This window comes from Encephalitozoon hellem, chromosome V, assembly GCF_000277815.2.
Source record: "Encephalitozoon hellem ATCC 50504 chromosome V, complete sequence".
NCBI classification, from domain to species: domain Eukaryota; kingdom Fungi; phylum Microsporidia; family Unikaryonidae; genus Encephalitozoon; species Encephalitozoon hellem.
The window spans coordinates 72,161-85,939 of record NC_018472.1 but is presented as its reverse complement, the minus strand read 5'-3'; the positions used below and the strand labels follow the sequence as shown (position 1 = coordinate 85,939).

At 45.1% G+C, this 13,779-nt stretch overlaps 5 protein-coding genes across 5 annotated transcripts; 3 read left to right on the top strand and 2 right to left on the bottom strand.

Moving 5' to 3' along the window:
* Positions 1-13: 13 nt before the first annotated feature.
* EHEL_050610 (FAT domain-containing protein) lies at positions 14-10,324 on the bottom strand (the record flags this gene model as incomplete). Its single annotated transcript, XM_003887204.1, has 1 exon — positions 14-10,324. The coding sequence occupies one exon, from the start codon at positions 10,322-10,324 to the stop codon at positions 14-16; it is 10,311 nt and encodes a 3,436-aa protein (XP_003887253.1).
* A 129-nt stretch (positions 10,325-10,453) lies between these two features.
* Positions 10,454-10,828, bottom strand: EHEL_050600 (uncharacterized protein; the record flags this gene model as incomplete). Its single annotated transcript, XM_003887203.1, has 1 exon — positions 10,454-10,828. One exon carries the CDS (start codon positions 10,826-10,828, stop codon positions 10,454-10,456), a length of 375 nt encoding a protein of 124 aa, XP_003887252.1.
* Positions 10,829-10,881: 53 nt separating this feature from the next.
* EHEL_050590 (uncharacterized protein) lies at positions 10,882-11,604 on the top strand (the record flags this gene model as incomplete). The annotated part of the gene is made up of 1 exon (XM_003887202.1): positions 10,882-11,604. The coding sequence occupies one exon, from the start codon at positions 10,882-10,884 to the stop codon at positions 11,602-11,604; it is 723 nt and encodes a 240-aa protein (XP_003887251.1).
* A 110-nt stretch (positions 11,605-11,714) lies between these two features.
* On the top strand, positions 11,715-12,407 carry EHEL_050580 (uncharacterized protein; the record flags this gene model as incomplete). Its single annotated transcript, XM_003887201.1, has 1 exon — positions 11,715-12,407. The coding sequence occupies one exon, from the start codon at positions 11,715-11,717 to the stop codon at positions 12,405-12,407; it is 693 nt and encodes a 230-aa protein (XP_003887250.1).
* Positions 12,408-12,485: 78 nt separating this feature from the next.
* EHEL_050570 (putative transcription initiation factor TFIIIB) lies at positions 12,486-13,673 on the top strand (the record flags this gene model as incomplete). Its single annotated transcript, XM_003887200.1, has 1 exon — positions 12,486-13,673. The coding sequence occupies one exon, from the start codon at positions 12,486-12,488 to the stop codon at positions 13,671-13,673; it is 1,188 nt and encodes a 395-aa protein (XP_003887249.1).
* Between the last annotated feature and the right edge of the window lie 106 nt (positions 13,674-13,779).

Sequence of the window (13,779 nt, the reverse complement as noted above, 5' to 3'; positions counted from 1 at the left end):
TTTTAATAGAGCGTTACATCCAGGACATATGCCTTGGGTCCACTTGTGCCATCTTGAACATATCCATCCACCCACTGACCATCGGAATCAGATTGTAAGTCCCGTCCTCTCCTTTTCTAACCATCTCTTCAATTTTGCTTAGCACCTTCTCATGCATTCCTTTGAACCCTTCTCCCGCCATGTCCATAAACCTACCCTCGAGCATGATCCTTATCAAATCCCTACACCAATCACCTTTGCTTATCATGTCTGCATAATGATACATAATAGACAGCATTGCTCCTTCTATTCCCTCCTTCCCAAAGAGCTTTTGGTACCCAGGCCCTATAACTCCCCCACCTCCTCTGTTCATCGGCTCTACATCCTCGTAACAAATGTCTTTGTTCATGAAATGCCCGCCGGACTTGGTGATTACAATGTTCCTGGGCCTCCTGTCCACAATCGAGAGCATGTATAAAAAGGCAGTGTTGGCAGAATAGCTTGAAAGAAGTCTGTCCTTGAATCCAAGGTATCCCCCTAGGTTTCCATAGATGGGTCTGAGGTAGTCGTCAAGGAAGCTGGACATCTTAAAGGTATTGTACATCTTTTCGTAGGCCATATATCTCTGACGCCTCGAAACCTCATATTTGTATCTGCAAGGCACAATCCCCTCTCCCTTTTCGCTGCATCCAAGACATTCAACCTTTCTTTGCTCTAGATTGCTGACATACTTCTTCCTTTGCTTTTCAATGGCGGTCTTGGCGTTGTTAATGAAGTTCTCGCTTGGGTCCTCACTCTTGGATGCCTTTGCCCCTTTCCTTATGTTGGGACATTCGTCCTCTAGAACCACGAACTTCTGACTCCGGACAAGCCTTCTGCTCAGGTCGTACTTATTCTCAAGGCATCTAGTGGTGTCTCTCTCTATCTCATAGATAGATGCAAAGTGGTTGAGATAGAGGAGTACACATTGATCAATGCTTATGCCATACTTGCTCAGCCCCTCTTCCAGTATAGAGTCCATACAATACTCGGGCTCCTTGGTCCATTTCATCGCAAGAGCCTCGCTAACAATAAACGGAGTGGCCAGTCTCAGCTCTGCACCCCTCTTGCATAAATTTGGCTCCTCTTTCATGGCCTCATTAATCATCAGGGACAGCTGGGGAATGGCAAACTCTGAGAATCTCATCCCCGACAACCCCTTCATCTCATACCTGTACACTCTTCCATCACTTCCTCTCAAATGAATCCTATTGCATCCTATCTTCTTTCTATACATATATGACTGCCTCGGCTCAAACATCTCTATACTAACGAGGTTCTTGTAGCTGCTTCTTATCTCAGAGTACTGGCCAAACATTTTGTGCTCGTGCCCCGATCTGTACAGAAGCAAGTTGACTTCAGATTCTTCAAATCTGTCCATCTTGGCAAAAGACTCCTCCACAACCTTCTGGATCTTGTTCTTGAAGCAAACCATTTCATCAATCTTCTCCAGCGGGCATATGTATCTCATTCCGAGAATCAAAGATATGAGCTCTTCTTTGAATCCCTTGCTTAGAGAAGAAAGAGACATACAAGAAATTAACTCGTTTAGAAGCATGGCATGGGCCGAGCCAGACGGAACAATACCGTCCATAACATGGGACACCGCGTTGTTGAATATCCTTTCAATCTCAAGATACACAAGCTCCTCTTCCTTAAAAGCATGAGAGTTAAATGAGTTGTGAAGATAACGAAGAATCTTCCAGAATTCCTTTCCAAGCCGGGTATTTCTTATCCGGTTGTATATGCGCATAATGTTTTCCAAGAGGATGCTCCTAACCCCAAGAGGCTGACCGTCAGACTTCTCCATGGGAATCCCACTGTGCCTGCTCTCTGCCTTAGTCCTATGTGCTCGCACCTTATGCCCTGTGCCCTTGGGGTATAAAGCTCTTTTCATCCTCTCCTTGACAGCCTTAAGAGGACCCATAACCGCCTGCGGATATTCCTCAGATATCTTGGAAAGTATGACTTGTGCTAGATCAGAATCCCCTCTTTCCAATAGTCCTATTAGCTGAGGAATGAAGTATATGAATCTTGAGATGTCAATCTCCCGAAGGATTTTGTGAAATACCTCTGTATCGCATAGCGAAGAATGCCTATCCATAAGGAGAACCATCTTCAGGATCCCTCTCCTCGCCTTCCTGCCACTGCAGTAAGCTACCGCTTGGAGCAGTGCGACAAAGGCATCTTCCTTCGGCCCTCCGCCCTCCTTATCGGCCCTGTCAAATAAAAAGCTTCCCCACGTAAGCCAGTTTTCGCCTACCACATTGCATACCTGTGCAGACTGTAGATAGAACTTCTCTGCATCAGAAAACTTTCCAAGCTTCTCACTGAATAAACCCTTAAGGTTGAACAGAATGGAACTCTGCGAGTCGCTAAAATGTTGGATGTTGGCTGACACACACTGGTCAACCCCTATCTTGTACTCCTTCTTTCCGAGAAAACAAAGGAGCTCGTAGACCACTTTTTGGAATGCATCTCCCACCTTAACACTGCTCAGGTCAAATACCTCTTTAAGATGGAACAGTGCTGCATCATAGTATCCTCTGTCGATGGCTGCCTTCGAAAATGCATTTAGTACCTTGGCCAACTCACTTGCTCCTTTAGATGCTAGCTCCTTTCTTGTCCTTACACTTCCTTCGCCAACTTCTCTTGGGGAGAATAGATTGGATCCCACCGGTCCTCTTCTACTAGGCTGTGCTGATGCCTCTTCTGTGCTCCCTCGAGAGGGCAACTTGAACATTATCTCTTCTCCATTCATCTTCTCAATCATCCCCACCCGAGAATATACGTGTCTTCTCCATGTCCTAAACAAGCTCCATTGCTCAAAGGAGTCATATATCGACGGCTCCTTATCCCTCCATCGGAATAATATTGAAGTCAAGGCTTCAGCTCCATCCAGCCTATTGTTGAGTATCGGCTCAGCCTCAACCATTTCTATTATGATCTGGAGGTATGTAAGAAGCCTGGACCTCGCACCGCTCTTCGCCGGATACTTTCTAAGCTCTTCAATATTCCTTGATAAGATATCCTTGATCTTCTCCGACGAGTACTTCGTAAATGCACTTGCAAACGTGCTGTAGAACTCCTTTTCAAATCCGCTTCTTCCTGCATCAACCACGTTTTTGAACTTCTCTATCGTCTCCTGCAGCGTGAAATTCGAAAGGTGCCACAACGACTCTCCACTTAGCAGATGGTCTCCAGCCTCCATCCCAATCTCGTAGCACACATCCCACTGCTGGAGCTCCTTCGCACACTCTATCCATTCATCCTGCCATGCTTTGTACTCGTTCTCCTCAAAAGATATCTTGTGCTCGCGTGCCTTCCCTTGTATCTCCTCATAAAGAGCTTGTGCTTCTTTTATCTTCCCAACCTGCTGAAGAAAACATGCCTGCATCGTCTCAGGAAAGCTGCATACAGACCGAGACATCCCAAAATACCCATCACTATCCATCAGCCTTCTGTATATCTTCACCTTTTGCCTGTCACTTGCATATCTCAGGAGAACACCCCATCCATCTCCTCCTTTGAGCACTTCCATCAGCTCAGATAAATCTCCATATCTGTAGATAGGTTCAAGACCATCGATGACCGCCCCGAGAATCCCATTTCCCTTAACTCTAGAGCAAAACTTTACAAGGCTTCCAAACACACTTCTACACTGGCATTCATCAAATTCACTCGATACCGCCTTTAGAATCCCAGTCAGCATAGGAAGCAAGGACTCACCAAAATAATACAGAATGTCAAGAAGGTCGTCCTTTGCCACTCTGGCCCCGTATAAGTCAATGTCCTCAAGAAGATTCGTAACCAGCTTAAGCCCATTGCATTTGTCCACAATCCCTTTCGAGGTCATCTTCTGCAGAGCCCAGGGATATTCCACCTCAACATCCGCCTTAGTCCCATAATACTTGTCTGCAATTATCTCTGTCTTATAGCATGATGAAATCATCATCGAAACAATGACATATCCGATATTTGTACTGTGCTTCCATTCCAGGTCCAGAAGATACAGAAGCCTCAGATACTTGTTCGCAGGAATGATGCGATTCATCAGGTCTAGATATCCGCTTCTCAAGCTCTTATTTCTCGATGAAAGGCCCTTCATGAGAAACTTCTGCAGCCCATCAGGGAACTTGGCATCAGAATAGCGGTAGCTGCTGAAAACAGGAAGCAGCATCTCACAGAGGACCTCGGCGTCATAGCCCCTTCTGCTCAGGTGACAGGCAATACTGATCTTGTCCGTAAGCGTCGTCCTAAAGTCAGACATAAGGAAGCCTACCTTACTCACCAGGAGGTCTATGCTCGTGAGACTGTCCTCAAGAGCCTCTAAAAACAACTTGGCCGCAGAGTCCACAGCACCCTTCATTCCAGGAGACAAGCATAGAACGCAGAACACATTCTCAAGCCCCTTGTTCACATATCCCAAATTCATTTCGTTCCTGTTTCTGCTGTACTCAGCAAGCAAGTACTTGACCACACATAGACATATCTCCATCTTATTTTCATCCTCCTTGCCATCTTCATCGTTTCCTTTGCCAACACCGTCACAAAGTACACAAAGGAGATTATACAAAATGCCACAGTCGTATGCAACAGTCCCCAGCTCTTCAGGAACAGATCCGTAGTCCCATATTCCGGTATCTACGAGATACCTGACAGTCTCCATCCCCAAAGTTCTTGATTTGAAGCATGGCGCTACAGCCGTCCAAACACTCCTCAAGAAACAACGCTTGTAGTCCTCGCTTTTCTCACTGGCCATCTCCATTTCAAGAAATCCAAATAGGTTATTAAGGTTCAGTCCCTTGGAAGAATACTTCACCAGGTCAAAGTCAACCTCTAGATTGTATTTCTGAAAGGAGCTTGCAGGAAAGTCCGTGTCCATGTGTATAAACCTCACAAACACAAGGGTGTATGCCTTCCTGACCATCTGCCCATGCCCCGTATATCCTCCCTCGGGACTATCTTCTCCTGCAGGGCACTTATCATGCAAAATCTCAAACAGCTTGAGCCCCATTCTTTGCTTAAAAGGCTCCGAGGAGCTCAGGAGCTTGTAAATCGATCCCAGCAGCTCGAGTGCAATCTTTTTCGTGATAAGCCTTGGGCGGGACAGGAGCAAGGGAAACAGAATCCACAGGCTTGTCTTGAACCTTACCTCAGACCTTAACACAATCAATATTATTTCTTCGAAAAGAAGAGGATCAAATGCATCAACAACTCTTTCCAGACAGTACTGCGTATATTTCCTATCTTCATAGGGAAGCTTGAATAAGGCCTCAAAGTAGATATATAGAGGCTCAAATGTGCACAGGTAATACAGTAGAAGCCCTCTGAGATTTGTGTTATGTAAATTCTCCTTGCAGTATCCGATGAGGTTTTCAGATCTGATGCCCAGATCTACGAACAGCTCAACCAAAGCATGCCTGTTTTCCCCTAGTAGGGCACTATGCCTCTCGAGACTAAGAACGTTCCCCTTGTCGATGCTCCTAACAACCCCTCTAAGAGCCATAGGAGAAAGAGACCCGGAAAGATGCCTTGCATCAATCCCGTTCACAGACACAAACCACGGATCCATCTTAAACAATGCCTCAAGATCCTCCGGAGAAAATCTGTTGATGCATTTGCTAATCAGCTCCCTCATTTCAACACCATACCTAGGCCTACCCTTCATATCTCCATAGATTCCAAGAATAACTTGAATGTCGACAGGCCTCATCTCATGTCCAACAAGATCAAGAAACTTATACGAATATATAAATATACTCTTGTCTATGGAATCATTCCCTTCTAGCCTGCAATATATTTGCGATATCCTTTCTGCAAGTCTGTCTTTCATCCCAGACACTATTTCCTTTAGCTTCGGGGAATCGTTGCACAGTCGAGAGCATAGATTGTATGCAGAAGGGTCCTGGATCCTCCTAAACATACAGCTTATGAACTGCTGCCCAAGGCCTTCCACATACTTGATCATCCGGGGATATATCCTCGAGGTGTAGCTCTTAACATATCCATCCAAGGTAAAGTATGTTTCCAAAATCTCATTGCACAGGCCCTCCTGATTCCTGAGACTAATCCCTATCTCATATGCCTTTGCCAGCATGGAGTACTTGTCGTTCTGAGATATAATTGCAAACTCCTTAGGAACCTTGAACTCCTTCAAGATCTTCAGAACTAGCATCCCTATCCTGGGATTCTCAGGTGCCCTATCTATGGAATGTGCACACTGTAACATATTAAGTACCTTGTAGTCAACCTTCTCTGATAAGCATTTCTCAACCTCCTCAGAGATCACCCTCTCCGTTTCCTCAGGCTTGGCATCGTATGCCATCTGAAGGTAATCCGTGGTGTCATCCGAAATATATCTGAGCATATATGTAACCCCGGTCCTTATCTCTTCAAAGGACTTTCTGTGCTTAATAACAAGAAGGTAGAATTCTCTTATCCAATACATAAGCTCTTCCGCCTCATTGTTAAAGCGTGGAAGGCTTGCTTCCGTGTGCCTGTAGATCTCCTTCCTACACTTCCCACAAAGCACGTCCATTGCATTTTTCAAGGCAATATCCATTAAATCCCTCACAGATAGCTCAGACAGTTTCTTGTAGATACCTCCCAAGACGACTCCTACGCCGTCATCACCCTCTGCTTCCTCTCTGTTGCATTCACATAGCTTCTTCTTGTCTGCCCTGCCATTCCTTTCCCTGTAGTTAAAGTTCATATGAATTCCTTCAGCCCCCCTCCACTCATCGTTGCTTGAGATACTGTCCAGAAGCTTTTCAATAATGTATTTCATCTCACAATCATCAAACGGGCATTTCCCCTCTTCAACACAGAACACAAATGTCTTCAGATGCAGTATCATCATCGCTCTGCTTTCAATCACATAGTCCTTCTTGAAAAACCCAAACACTATGTCCCTATGCCTCGAGAGCTGGGGCCCATAATGATGGAATACTTCTCGAAGCACAGCCTTTGAGAACTCAGAGACATCTTTTCTACTGTCAAAGAGCCCAGCAACAAAGGGCTTGAAGTGCGATGCCATGAAATACCTTTCGGTTCCCTCAGAGAGGAGGTAGTTCCTGATTCCCCTGTATCTAAATCTCAAAATAAAAATGACAAGCTTGAGGGGAAGAGAGAAGTCCTCAGACCCACGGGGAAGAAGGTATAGATATGTATGCGAGAATGAATCCTCAGGGACCCGAAGCATCACAAGCTCCCTTATGGGCATGACTGCTGCAAGACACAGCATTCCATTGATTCCACAGTCTCTGCTTCTCTTGTCGGACGATCTACACATCGACTTGAACTTTGAGAAGACAGTTCCGTACATCTCAATGCAGAAGTATTCAGACTTGTTTCCAAGAAGCTCGTACATCTGGGTGAACATAATTGAAAGAACCTTGAACGGCATTGGGTTCTCGATATCGGAAAATGATTCAATGAGTGCATCAAAAAACGTGTCTGTGTCAAGAAGAATCTTGTATCTTCTGCTTTTGAGGCCGTGGAATGAGAATACCCTGAATAGCATTACAGTCCCAAAGATCGAATGAAGAAGCTCCTGTGCCTTCTTTTCGAAAGAAGTCCCATGGCAGCTGAAAAGTGCAAGAATCCCATCGTATATGTATTGAGCAAGACGGCGGCTATCCGTGCACTTCCTACCGCACAAAGATGAGATGATGCCGTGGACAGAGTACACACAATCCAGTGCATCAGACACACTTCTTATTTCTTCTGTTTCATCAAGAAGCTCAGTATAGCATTTCACCACTAGGTCCTTTCTCAAAAACCTCCATCCCATGAGATGATAGATCACACTTGTTATGAGTCGGAATGCAGCATCCTTGGCATCTTCTGTGCTACTTCTTGGCCCCAGCCTCCTGAACCTCACAAGAAACCCCTCTGACTCGAAATCGCTTCCATGCAGCTCAAAGGTCCCCCGCATCTTTTGTACTGCATCGAAGAACAAAAGATGTGCAGGAACCCCATGCTTTCCATCTATAATCAGCCTTATGAGTTGCAGATTCTCGTTGGTCTCCTTAAACCCCTCATAGTCCCTTGCAAATACCTTGTGATAAGTCTTGAGCTTCCCTAGGATTCTCGAGCATAAAGATGATATGGTGTTGTCTTCAAGATCCCTTACCACACTCTTCAGAATGCTTTCCCACGTTCTTTCGAGCCCTGCAATCTTCTCCTCCGTGGAAAAGTCAAGGACATATACAAGGATCGACAATGCCTTGATTTTTATTGCACCACCCAGCATCAATGCCTTTTCAATGGGCCTTATCAGAAACTGGATGTCAGACTCAAGCAGGTTGATGCTTATCGGCAGTGCAAATATCATCTCTATGAATATATCTCTGCCTTGTGTCTCATAGAGTTTCATGAGATGGTCAACTATTCTTGCAAAGTTGTCGAAGATGTATTTCTGGAAGAAGCTGCTCTTTTCAGGCATCGACCCAAAGATGTTGAAAATTTCAAGCAAGACTTCGAAATGCTGTATGTTCTTTGGATTGGCTGTCATCAATGTGGAAATTATCCTGTGCATAAAGAATGTATTTACTCGCTTTATCTTCTTTATGTCGTTTCTGAAGAATGGAACAATGTACTTCATTGCCTCTTTAACAAACTCAAACCCCCCGTTGCTTAGCTCACTAACAATCTGCGGAAGCACATACATACTAAGTGCGTTTCCCAAAACTGTGGAGCTGTTGATAAGCTTCCACACCCCAAAAAACTCCTTGTTTCTCTTGCTGTACTCCAGAACCTTTTCCGAGCAGCACTTGATTATGTCTCCTGCAATATGCTCTCTAATAAGCGTCAACACAGAAAAAAACTCCTCGATCTTCTGCTCCTGGCACAAAAATTCGTGGGAAAATACATCGAAAGAATCCTCAAATATCCTGTAGAGTATGTGAACCTCAGACACCGAGAAAATCACTGTGTTTCCAGATTTCTCGAGAATTCCAATTCTTCCAACCAATTCCCTAAACCCAGAGATAAATCTCTCCACAATCTTCTTGATCTCTCCTTCTTTGTCTGAAAATACAAGTCCCGCCAGTCCTTTAATTCCTTCAAATCCATTTTTCATATCATAAAAGCTTCTGAGATAGACATCAGAGAGTTCTGCAACATCCCCAGCCCTATTTCCAAAGCACTTGCATACATTCTCCACGGCTTCCAGACAGACGCGTATGGCCTCGATGTGCTGCTCAACTACATCCTCCACCTTTCTCTTAAGAAATTCCCTACCGCTGCATTCTGAAGCCTCCTTCGACAACCTTTTGATTAAGGAACAGGATGAAAAAAGAACATTTGACACCCTCGACCCAAACTCTGCGTATGCTGCCTTGCTAAGACTCTCTTTCACATGCCCAAGCATGTCGTTCAGCATTCTGATTCCCTCGGTGTTCATGGGCAATGCATCGGGAGAGAACAGAAATGGAACCACATATGTCTTGTCCACAATGGGAAGAGCCATGTCCTTGCTCCCTACACACACCTTAGAAAACTGCGTGTATATCTCCTGTCTAAGGCCCAGGAGCTCAGAAGGGCAGCAATACATCCCCGCAAATGCAGCCTCAGATGCAAACATGTGGTAGGGCCCAGACTTCGATACAGCCGGAAGCTGATCGCATGTAAGCTTGAGCAGACTGCAGATTCCAGAGCACATGCTTATTGAAAACACCCTTTTATGCACTATTCCATCCATGAACCTCCTGTTTTCAAAGATCCTCCTAATATGGCCGTATACACAGGCTAGAAACTGATCGATCTTGATGGCATGGCATTCTAGGTTGTGAAAAAAGGCTCTGGCATGTATCAATGTCTCTGTAAGGGTAAACAGCGATATTTCTATAAGGCTCTCATCTCCGTTTTCCATGTTGGCAAAGAGGTCGTGAACCATTCCTAGGAGTGCCCCCACATGCACATCTACCAGGTCCCCACTGATGACCCCCGATCCGCTCAGAGAGCCCAGCGCCTTCAGCGATAGAATCACATTTGGAAGATTGTCATTTTGAAGCACATTGTGAAGAGCATACACCAACTCCACACTCCGAACACTCTTCAGGGAAAACTTGTTCAGGAATCTAAGAACAGTGTACCTCATCTCGTTTCCTCCAGACATAAATGACGATTTCTTCTCAGGTTCCGTACTATTGAGCACCTGTGTAGCAAATAAAACCAGTGGTTCGAGAAATTCTTGCGGAGAGAAAAGCATCTCGAGAAACTTTCCACTCTCCATGTACATCTTGAGCCGCCTAGCCTTCACCTCATTCGAGTCACTACCTGTAAAAAGCTCCTTCATCATGGGTTTTTCCTTTTTTTCTTTCTTCTCAAAAAAATTGTCTATAAAGAGCATAGGAACTACAGATCCAATATGATAAGAAGGTTTATTTGAAAAATCATTCCAACCTTTACAAGACAGTACAAGTCCTTCCTATATCTCCTCCATCTTCTCCACCATGCTTCTAAAGGCATCAAATGTCTTTCTCTTGTTGATAATCCGGGTCTCCTCGCCTTTGACACTGTCCTCGGATCTTTCGAAATATCCTAGAACATCTCCGTTCTCTCCCACGTAGTTGACATACTCGGCAGGCATGTCGTAGTGAGGAGTGAGATCCCTCAGGTCGTTGCACAGGCCAACCACCTCCTTGATTAGGCCAACGGGAAACTCAGATATACTTTTGTTGTCACAGATATTTGATAGTAACTCAAGCTTCTTAGCTATTTCCAGAGAAATTGCTTCAATGCGGTCTGTGGAGGCCTCTTTTGCAAACCCGATTCTCAACCCGTTCCTCATGTAAGACCTCATTGGGGCCTGAGTACACCAGCTTCTTTCGATGCTTTGAAACCGAAGCCCTGGATATGGAGCGGCAATTCATCCTTAGATTGCACGAAGCAATAAAGCATATTGTCGACCTCAAGAGCTCAACATTGGATGTATGCAGCGACAAGTCTGTTGCACTGACACACAATGGCAAGAGATACCCGGGGATAATTGTAAGGCTTCCATGCATAGTTGAGTCTCAGAAGACCATGGATAGCAGGCAGCACTACAAGGTTGCAGATATATCCACGCTTGTGGTTGTGTATCCACACGATGGCTTCGACTTTGATAGAGAGAGGGAGATGCACGAGCTGAGCGGTCTGTGCCCTCCACTAAAATATGTGAAAGCAAGGAGATTCAGAAAGAAGAATAGCAAGATCGAGTATGTCGAAGAGATTGAGAGGAGGGTCAATGAGTTATTGGAGAAAGACATGAGGGCGATGTCTGTTGAGGTGATTACGAAGGAGGAAAAGGAAGGCTCTGACGATCTAGACATGCTGGCAGCGGAGATTGAGAACAAATTGGCGGATTACAGCGAGGTTCAGCAGGAGGAGGTTTGCGCGCATCCCCCTGAGGCTGAGGAGAAGAAGGAGGAGAAGCCAAGAAACAAAGAGCTCGAAAGGTTGGAGAAGAGTATTGAAGAGAAGAGGAAGCAGATGGAAAATGCGCTGAATCCTATTCTTCAGAAGAGGTTTGAGTCGCAGCTTGAAGTGTTGATGAAAGAGCTTGAGGACATGAAGAAGAATCTAGAAACGGAATGAGGAGCAAAGTAGAATAAAGTTTGATTACCGTGACAGAGCTTTTGGGTTGACTGATGTGTTAAGCAAAGACATGATTTGGAGAATGAAAAAATTACTCCTTGAGATTTTTGATGAAATCAAACATGAGTAGCAAGATATTGAAGCTTGCGGTTGTGGAGGTGCTGTCGCAGAGTGGATTTGACAAGACTGCAGACCAGGCGTTGAATGTCCTGACAGACATTCTGAGATACTACATCGAGCAGCTCGGATGTAGAATGAAAAGAAGACATGGAATGGGCGTTGTTTCCGATCAAATGTGCAGGATTCTTATTGAAGAGATATATGGAGAGTGCGAGTATCAAGTTCCTGAGCTTTTATCTTTCTTGAGGTACCAGGTTACTGTGAAGAATTACTTGAGCGATAGATATAATGTGGGGAGTGAGGAGTCCATCCTTCATATCCTTAGGGTTCTTCCGAAGAATGCACAGCTAAGGATGGTGATGAGGAATGGAAGCAGCCTGAGGGAGATAAATGAGATTGAAAAGGAGGTTGTGGAAGACGACGTAAAGTTTGACGAGTTTACCAAAGAGTTTGTTAGGTCGAGCTTGTTGGAAGCGAGCAGGAGGGAGGTGAGGGAATATAGGTTTGAGTCTGTTGATCTTATTGGGGGAGAGCCCCGGAAGGGTGTGAGGATCGGGGATGCCGAGTTCAATGAGATTCTGGACCGGAAACAGAAGGAAGTGGAGTTTCTGCAGGAGCCTAGGACACTTGTGAAGGACTTTGGCGGCTGGAATAGCCGGTATGTTTTCAAGGGATATGAATAATGGGTTTATGTTTGTAATAAATGTACTTCTTAATTAAGTGTTATTGGGCAGGATTTCTGAATCTTCGCACATTACCCCATGGGTGTATGTTCTAACTGTTCTTCTAGCGACTTTGCAGAAGACACGGCACAGGGAGCTGTGTATTGTACAACATGTGGGATGGTGCAGGAGGAGAATGCAATAGTCGCATCGCTGAACTTTAATACCGAGGGCCCCAAGGCCACTCTGAATGGGCAGATTGTCGGCATTGATTCCAGGAATGTTGGAACTGGGTTTGTTGATTCGAGCTACTACATCAAGAACACCATTAGCGGGATATGTGCATCGCTTGGGCTTGGGATTGACCATGTCGAGTGCTCCTTCCGATGGTATAAGCTTCTCCTTCAGTACAATCTTAGCAAGGGGAAGTCGATTTTGTATACTCTGAGTGCCTGCATTTACATTGTCTGCAGACAGGAAAAGACGCCCCATATGCTGATGGATTTTTCGAATGCACTGCACATTGATGTGTTTAAGATAGGGAAGAGTTTTCTGAAGATAACAAGTATGCTTGGGATTGAGATTCCCTTGATTGATCCGTCTCTGTATATGCCTCGCTTTGTTTCTCGGCTAAGATTTGAGAGTAGTGAGGTGCTGGGGCTTTCGCTAAGGTTGATAAGCAGGATGAAGAGGGATTGGATTGTTGTTGGGAGAAGGCCAAACAACCTGTGTGGGGCAGCTCTTCTGATTGCCTCGAGAATAGTTGGGGAGGAGAGGAGTATATATGAGATAGCGAAGATAGTCCATGTTTCTGTGAGTACTATAAACAAAAGGCTGAAGGAGATAGGAGACACCGAGAGTGCGAATCTTAGCATTGAGGAGTTTAATGCGACATGGATAGAAAAGGAGGAGGATCCGCCATCTGTCAAGGTGAAGAGGATGGAGATGGCGAAGAAGCAGGAATGCGAGTCTGGGAGCAGCGAGATGATCCCGTATTCCACCCCACAGAGCAGTGTTGACAGCGAAGCTCTTTCTGACTCTGAAGAGATTGAGAGGAACATTCTTTCGCCCGAAGAGAGCAAGAGAAGGGAAATTGTCTGGGAGGAAATGTATGGAGAGTTTATGAGGGAGCGAGAGAAGAGGGCAAAGAGCAGTGTCAAGAAGGGGAAAAGGAGAAGGAGGAACGAGGAGTTTGGGTCTATTGTTGAAGCATTTAGGAGCTTGGACAAGAAAATTTCTGGAAAGTTGAACTACCAAGCAATTGAGAGTATTTTTGATAAGCTTTAGAGGAATGCAGGCGTGACGGTTGACTGCGGTGCTGAACAAGAAGACAGATAGCCTCTAGGGCTTAGAGATGTTTATTTACGTTTAGGGCATATGGGGATTTAAGGAG